The 7912-nt window shown below is 31.3% G+C and overlaps 2 protein-coding genes across 2 annotated transcripts in view; one reads left to right on the plus strand and one right to left on the minus strand.

Annotated features, from left to right (window-relative positions):
* Positions 1 to 561, plus strand: part of LOC101507464 (4-hydroxy-tetrahydrodipicolinate synthase, chloroplastic-like) — a 2425-nt gene extending 1864 nt beyond the window's left edge. The window contains exon 4 of the mRNA XM_004510881.4: positions 1 to 561. Within this exon, the coding sequence (XP_004510938.1) occupies positions 1 to 431 (431 nt within the window). The 3' untranslated portion in view covers positions 432 to 561.
* A 1913-nt stretch (positions 562 to 2474) lies between these two features.
* On the minus strand, positions 2475 to 5723 carry LOC101507147 (peptidyl-prolyl cis-trans isomerase CYP18-1). The gene is made up of 5 exons (XM_004510880.4): positions 5583 to 5723; positions 5399 to 5473; positions 4189 to 4350; positions 3334 to 3492; positions 2475 to 2851 (listed from the first exon to the last, which is right to left on the minus strand). The coding sequence occupies exons 1-5, from the start codon at positions 5583 to 5585 to the stop codon at positions 2768 to 2770; spliced, it is 483 nt and encodes a 160-aa protein (XP_004510937.1). The 5' UTR covers positions 5586 to 5723; the 3' UTR covers positions 2475 to 2767.
* Positions 5724 to 7912: the final 2189 nt, after the last annotated feature.

Here is a 7912-nt window from a genome sequence, read left to right on the forward strand (position 1 = left end):
AAGAGTGTGTTGGAAATGAGAGAGTGAAAATGTATACAAGTAAAGGAATTGTTGTTTGGGGAGTTGATAGATTAAGCCATGAAGCTAGATGGGATTGTGGAGCTGTTGGTGTTCAATCTGTTGCAAGCAACTTGGTTCCTTGTTTAATAAGGGAACTCATGTTTGGTGGTAAGAATCCTTTGTTGAATTCAAAGCTCATGCCTTTGTTTGATTGGCTTTCTTTGGAGCCAAGTCCAATTGCTTTGAACACTGCTCTTGCTCAACTTGGTGTTATCAAGCCTGTTTTTAGGTTACCATATGTGCCTCTAAGTATGGAACAAAGGGTGGAGTTTGTGAATTTGGTGAAGGAAATTGGTAGAGAACACTTTGTTGGAGATAAAGATGTTCGAGTTCTTGAGGACGATGAATTTATTATTGTCGGTCGGTATTAATTTAGATTGCCTTCTTTAAGCCTTATTTTGAGTTACTTAGTGTGTATTGACATTTATACCTAATGCGCTGACACAGACATAAACATTAGGTAGACTTTTAATATGAAGTTTCAGTCTTACTTAGTTTTTATATCATTCCTAAGGAGTTACTTAGTAAAACATGATTTGATTTCTTTGCAAGAGTTGATTGAGTCGCTTTTTATAGATGGAATAAGTTATGTTAGATTATACATTTTGTGTGAAAATATTGTTCCAATATATTGCCAAAAGTATATTATAGACACAAACAAAGAATGATAGAACTATTGAAGGGTAGAGAACTTTGATAGAGTTGAATAAGTGATTTTGGATGATGAAATCTCTTACTTTCTCTTACCTAACTTGGCAGCCACATACAAAAATAAATGAGGGAAAAATGTGTAATTTCAAAAACATGTAAGCTAAATCCTAAGTTGGTTAATAATTAAGGAATGCTAAATGAATTCTAAATCAGAAAATAATTGGATTTTCACTCTGCAATCGTAGATTTCAATTGTTAGATGAAAATTAGATATATATTAAATTTTTATTTTTTTAATTTAGATAAATTAGAAACGAAGTCTTCTATTATCGTTTGTATCAATGATTAGATCTTCACTCATATTTATTATGACTTAGGTTCAAGTATAAAATTATATAGTTTGTAAATTATGAAATTTTTTTGGTAAATTTATAGTAAAGTTGGCAGTAATCTAAATATTTCTGTTGTTAAAAATATTAGAATAGAAGTCATACAATCATTGTCTAACTAACGGTAGGAATTTCTTGAATGCATGACATGTAGTTTTCTTTTGACAATAGAAAATCTGAAAATTTAGATCCGACTATGTGTTTGTAATTTTGTAAATGCAAAAAAAGAGAGAGGTTTTCATAGTAATAAAGATACAAACTCATGATTAAAATGGACAGCAATAGATGAGGTAGGTAGAAAGAAGGCAAGGAAAAATGATTCTTTTCTTTCTTTTGTTTATTTGATTGCCTTATTGGACCACATGCAAGTTAACTCTTGATACATTTGAAACATCTAATTAAGATTGATCAATTCATATTTCACTTAGATTTTATTATTTTTAATAAATTTAAAATACAATCTTAAAATTTTAGTGATTTTATCTTAATCAGACAACCACCAATGTAGTAACTTTAAGACTGCATATAATTTTGACTGTGTGCGAACAGAATTACAACGAGGGCATAAAGAAAGTGCTTATACACCATCCACCATACACCATCTACCGACCTCTTGAAAATTGAGTTACACTTTTTGGAATCTTAGAACTTTCTGATTCCCTGGCAGAAGACAATTTGACATGATATTCATTCAACATGGCCAACCTGCATTTACTCATTTCCATTGAGAAATATTGATACTTTTACTCTTTTGCACGGTTGCTTAAACTGTCAAATATGTATTTACTACTAGGATAATTCTATTACGGAAGATGAGAATCGCTCGAAATACCCACCACAACCCTTGTTGCCTCTTAGAAGTAGAAGAGATCATAATTATCTATTTCATAAGAGGGTGAACTGATTGTTGTCGGTTCAATTTGCCTTGTGTTAGATTTCTCAAAGTTCCACAATGTTATAATCCTCTTTACAAAACATTATCGATAAAACTACAATTATAACCATGTTTGGGTGTACTATGTTAGAGCCCATGTTTCTAGTATTTAATGGTAGAAAACATAGAAAGATGGAAATCACATATGCATAGAAATGCCTACATTAGCAAACAATGAACACTCTGCACATGACAAATGTAGGAACTAGATCACATGCAGTATTCCACATTGTTTAAAATCTCAACCGTTGAGTTGAGATATGACTAGCTCATATTAGATATTTCATTCAATTACTTTTAACCTATGCTAACCATCGTTTTAGATTGGATGATCGATATCAATTTCAGCATCCACAATTATTGCAGTCAATCAATTTCAACATCTCTATATTTTCAAGTCTCATTTGTGATATTAGTTACTGGATGGCACGTTCATAATATGCTTGAAAGTTATCATTTATGTCACAAACCATCCATTAAAAAGTGAATGGCAACAAAAGAACCCAAGACAAAAGGAGTATTCAATGTTGGCAAACTGCAGTAACTTGTCATCACACAATTTTGCCTCAAATATGTTCCATGTACATTTTACTATTTTACCAAAATAAAAATCGAAGATGTGACCAAGTACTCAATTCAGCATGTAAGAATTCTCCTTGAGTTCTATTTAGAAGTTAGATCAATTGTTTTGGGAAATAGAAACTTCAATTTTACATAAATTGTAGAATTCAGTCTAACCAGCAAGTGGATTAGAATGTAGAGTTACACGATTGAGCCTTATCTCTGCAAGTGGTCGATCTCCTGCCCCTGTTGGAGTCTGCACAATAAAAAGTATATTATTTTAATAGTTTCTCAGATGTTGTGTGTGCGCGCGCACGAGTGCATGTTGCAAGTGAATTCTAGATGAGTCATTTAACTATATATTGGTAACAACAAAAATACACAAGTATGACATGGTAAAAAAAAAATTAGACCTTCATTGTGTTGTCAGAGCTATGTTTTGTTTGATGGAAATGGATGAAATGTGGTGAAATAGAATGAAATCACAATAGGATCCACTATTTGGATTGTTAAAAATACAATGAAAAAGGATGAAACATGATGGCATGGAATCCATTTCATCTAATACTGAACAACCCACTTCTTTTTAATTCTTCATTAAATAAATATGCAAACATAGCTTACAAGTCTGAGGTACCTTTTCAACTCAATTTTTCTTATCAACCCAATTTTGTTTATATACAACCCAATTTTGTTTATATATAAGAAAAAATTAACATCAGGAGATGATGAAAATACCTTTTCCATGAGATCAAGAACTTCAAATCCATGAATCACTCTTCCGAACACAGTATATAGTCCATTCAAATGTGGCTGCTTAGCATAACTTATGAAGAACTGACTTCCATTAGTATTTGGACCACTGTTGGCCATTGACAACATTCCCCTTGCATTGTGCTGGAACACACAAAAGGAAACCAATTAATTACCACGATAATCAGATGAAGAAAAATGTATATATGTGCTCCATATACTTATGCCGGTCACCAGTCCGCACCATAAACCAAAAAAAATCACAATAATATGATAAATTGGCTTTTGACCAAATAATTAAGCATTAGAGCTTGGTTATGACAAAATTGATATTTTCTTAAATATGATAAAATCTCATACATTTACAAAGTTGAAAGGTGTAACAAATAAAACTGAATTTGCTATAGAGATTAAGAGATTTCTTTCAAGTACTTTTTAATTTGAGTTATAGAAAAAACTCTCAAATATGATGAAATAGATAGCTTGGAGTAATTTAAAAAAAAAGCCATTTTGAATGCAAAGATGTTTCTCAATTGGATAATCTTGATAGGAATGTATCGTTATGCCATGCTAACAAAAGTGACATTTTTCCAATAGAAACTATGTGCCATTTATAGACCAAGATTACATAGTTCTGATATTAGCATTTATGTGACATTTTTCCAATATACTTTGTTAACCTACGAAGTCCAGTTTCGTTTGTTTTTTAAAATGCATCAAACATAGAAATCCATACACTATGTTTCGCCCTGCTCTAATATGCCAAACAAATACTACCAAAACACAAGCATAACCACAAAAACATGGTTTCACAGTCATTAGCATGTAGGAAAAACTCACCTTCAAAGATTCTCTTATCTCGTCGTTGAATTTCTTGCCCCATATACTAGTCCCCCCTTTGCCAGTACCAGTTGGGTCTCCACCTTGAATCATGAAACCTTTGATATTGCGGTGAAATATAGTCCCGTCATAGAAACCACTCGCACACAACGCTAAAAAATTCTGGTTTAAAAACATTTACACATGAAAATTGAGTTGTTAGTTACAGCACCCTTCAGGATAGAACAATAAATGGAAACATCAGAAAAGGGAAAGAATTACATGCTTTAAATTGGTGTAAAATTGGATAAATGATGCAGTCGCTTCATTTAGTTCACAACCATTTTTTTAGTTTAACCAAGTATTTCATTCTATACATAAAAGCTAGATAGCACCAACACGACACCACATATGGGAATCGTGATTACATTCAATTTCTTATATTTTCTTAAATATTATTAGTGACTACAAGTTAGGGTTACCATCGGGTTTGGTGTTTGAGTATGTGCCAGTGCTTCATAGCACAAAAGCAACACATAATAAGTGGGTGATTTGATTAACTTATTTTGGGTCCAAACCACTTAGTTATATTCTCTTCATAAAACATCTCTATCAATATCTACTGTTGAAAGTTCAACATTGGATGATAGATGGTCCGAAAAAAGTTCATAAAGGACTGTGTTAAGAGTATCACATTAGATGAGATATAGTCTAATATAAGTTTATAATTAAGGAAAGTTCTCTCCTTACAAGCCGGTTTTGTTGAGTTGAGTTAGGCCCAACCCAAATTCTAAGAATTTTGTTGTGTTGAGTTAGGTCAAACTCAAACTTTAACATAAAATCAAAGTCTTTTCAAGACCCGTTGGGTTGGGTCACCGGTTATCAGACCACTCGGATCATACTCTAGAAGTTGACAGGCCTATTTTGTAGTATTGAGTTATGTCTAACCCATATTTTAAAATCTATAAAATGAAATATAATTCGATGATGGCTTTTGTACACTGTCAATGCATAATGGTTAAACTCTAATAATCAAAATAAAATAAAAACAGTCAAGCAAATATTTAAAGATGAATTTAAGGGGTGATAGATAATTTAGCATGGGAAATTGAATATAATTTGTAAAATAATTTATGTTTATCTTGAAGCGAGGGTTTCAAATTTCAATATGAATATGCACAAGTAACAGAAAAGCAAGCATGGAAGTGAAGAGTAACTAAGTAAGTACTACCTCGGAGGTTTTAGGAACCTCGTCACAGAAGATTTCGCATTTGATATCACCTAGGTTTGTGTGCAGGGTAACCGACTGCAAGAAATTCAAAACCAAGAAAGAGCAAAATAGAGTGAGTTAGAAGAGATATAATTAACGCACAATAGAGGGATAGAATACAATACAAGAGAGAGTTGTCAATTACCATTGGATTTGATTGTTGCGAGCAAATTGCAAAATCAGCAATGAAACAAGTGAGATATCTATGTGATTGTGAATGTGAATGTGAATGTGAATGTGAATGTGAATGTGAACGTGAATGTGAAGGCTCGCTGCTACTAGATTCTTCTGGAAAAGAGAAGAGGAATTGCTTTGCACTATTTATTTGGGTATCTACACACACACAAATTTATGTTTAAATATGTCTATATAAATGAAATTGAAAAGAGTAATAGTATTTTAAGGATAGAAGGTGAAAAGATGAAGAGAGAAAAGGGGTGAAGGTGAGAAAATGAATGAAAGTGAGAAAAGAGAAATAATAGAAATTAGGGTTATTAATTTTGGTCTTTCTTTTTTAAAATAATCAAAATAATTTATTTTTTGTTTTTATTAAAAAATAAAAAAAAAATATTGTGACATCAAATTAACGGTGTTATAATTTTTTTAATCGAAGTGGGACGGAGGAAGTATTCTAAAATGAATTTAGGTACGTATTCAAGTATGCGAATAAAAAAAAAAAACTTAGTATAATTGAAATAGAAAAAAATGTTACAAATATAAAGATCAAAAATATATTTAAATCAAAAATTTATTTTAGTCTTTATTTAAATATTTTATTTATAATTTTTTTTTATTTAAACCTTTTTCATATAAAATATTTTGACTTTAATTGCTTTTTATATTAATTTTAACTTATAGTATTTTTACTAAAAATTTGGAATAGAAATATCGATCTAATAAAAAAATTGACAAAAAAAAACATTGCAATATTAATCGGTTAGTCATAGTCTATACGATGATAAGAAAAATAAAATACTAATATAATTATAGTCTCTTTTGCAAAAATGAGTCGGGATAATAAGGATGTGTGGAAGGAAGGCAAAGCAAATGAGAATTTAAACTCGATTTATTTATTTATTTACTATAGATTTTATGTGAAGACATGATGGTCTTGATTGAATAAATTAAATCATAGTATATCTTATTCCACCTGTCATTTTCATCTTTATATTCGACAAAATCTTAACTTTCTATTTTCACCAACAAATTTTTTTTACTTCTAGCATGTTTGGAATCATGGCTATGTATTGTCAAACACGAGTCTATTCAAACTCTACAATATGTAGCTTGTGCATGAATGTGAAAAATATCCTTGATAGTTCGATTTCCAAACTCATGCCTCATCTTTTAGTGTTTGTAACCCCTAGATGTACCTATGTCACTTTTCTTTTTATGTTTATTTATAATTTTAAACCTTAGAATTTGCAATAAACTTATACCCTACAGTTAAAAAACTTAAAGGTTTGAAAAATACAGTTATTATAGATAAAAAAATCAGATCTTATTAAATCTCTCCGTAAAATTTGTCTTAGGCTCTAAAAGTTTTCTATTAGCCTTAGTAATAATTTATAATTCGGTATGTAGAAAAGTAAAGTATGATTAATAATTACTTTTAATCAGAATTTAAATTTAACTTTTTAGAACGATTTGTCCTTTACTTGAGAAGAAATACAGTTGTATTGTTGTCTGAATATTATTTTTTTCTTATCTAGACTGTTGTTATATGTGGGAATTCATTCATGTCAAAACTCAATTAATGTCAAGAACAGTGGATCCATACCAAGAGGCAAGAATATTTCCATTCATAATTCTTAGAACTCAAAATTTTGCTAAAAACAATTGTATCCACTGTGAATCAGGAAATAAATAATAATTTATAATTATATTTATCAGTTTTCCTAAAATTAGTTAGACAAATCAGGATTTGATTTGATTCTCTTAATTTGTAATTATTAGATATAAATGTTGTAACGATTATTTATACTGAGAAATATCAAAGCAAAAAGGGCATCAAACCCTAAATTGTGACATGGTATCAGCAGGTTCGATCAAACCTGTGAGTTCTTAGTTAATCTTGGCTTTATTCAACGACATCCCATTGGGTCGCTCTTGAAAATTGTTCCTTCCGTTCTTGGTACTTGCTTGTTTCGTGATTACGTTGCGAACTCTCAACTATAACTGGTTGCGGTTCGATTCTTGGTTTCATCTTCGCGATTCCTGATTGTCGATTACAATTCTTAGGTGTTGCGATTGTGCTTTTGGGTTGTTTCTCGCTGCTGCTCGTTACTGCGTTTCTGGGTCTTTCTCGCTGCCGATCGTTACTGCGTTTCTGGGTCATTCTCGCTGCTGCTCATTACATTCTTGTTGCTGCTCGTTACTGCGTTTCTGGGTCATTTTCGTTGCTTGTTGATTGGTTTCCGCTCAGCCGCCGCTGCTTGCGTGATCGCGTTTGGTTGTCTCGTGGTAATTTTTTTT

The sequence above is a fragment of the Cicer arietinum genome, chromosome 7 (assembly GCF_000331145.2).
Source record: "Cicer arietinum cultivar CDC Frontier isolate Library 1 chromosome 7, Cicar.CDCFrontier_v2.0, whole genome shotgun sequence".
Lineage (NCBI taxonomy): Eukaryota > Viridiplantae > Streptophyta > Magnoliopsida > Fabales > Fabaceae > Cicer > Cicer arietinum.

Excerpts from the sequence above, each read along its gene's own strand:
- LOC101507147 (XM_004510880.4), bottom strand. Across the intron at positions 3,493-4,188 it reads AGATAAGAGAATCTTTGAAG|CACAATGCAAGGGGAATGTT; the intron begins GTGAGTTTTTCC and ends TGTGTGTTCCAG. Across the intron at positions 2,852-3,333 it reads TTCTTGATCTCATGGAAAAG|ACTCCAACAGGGGCAGGAGA; the intron begins GTATTTTCATCA and ends TTTATTGTGCAG.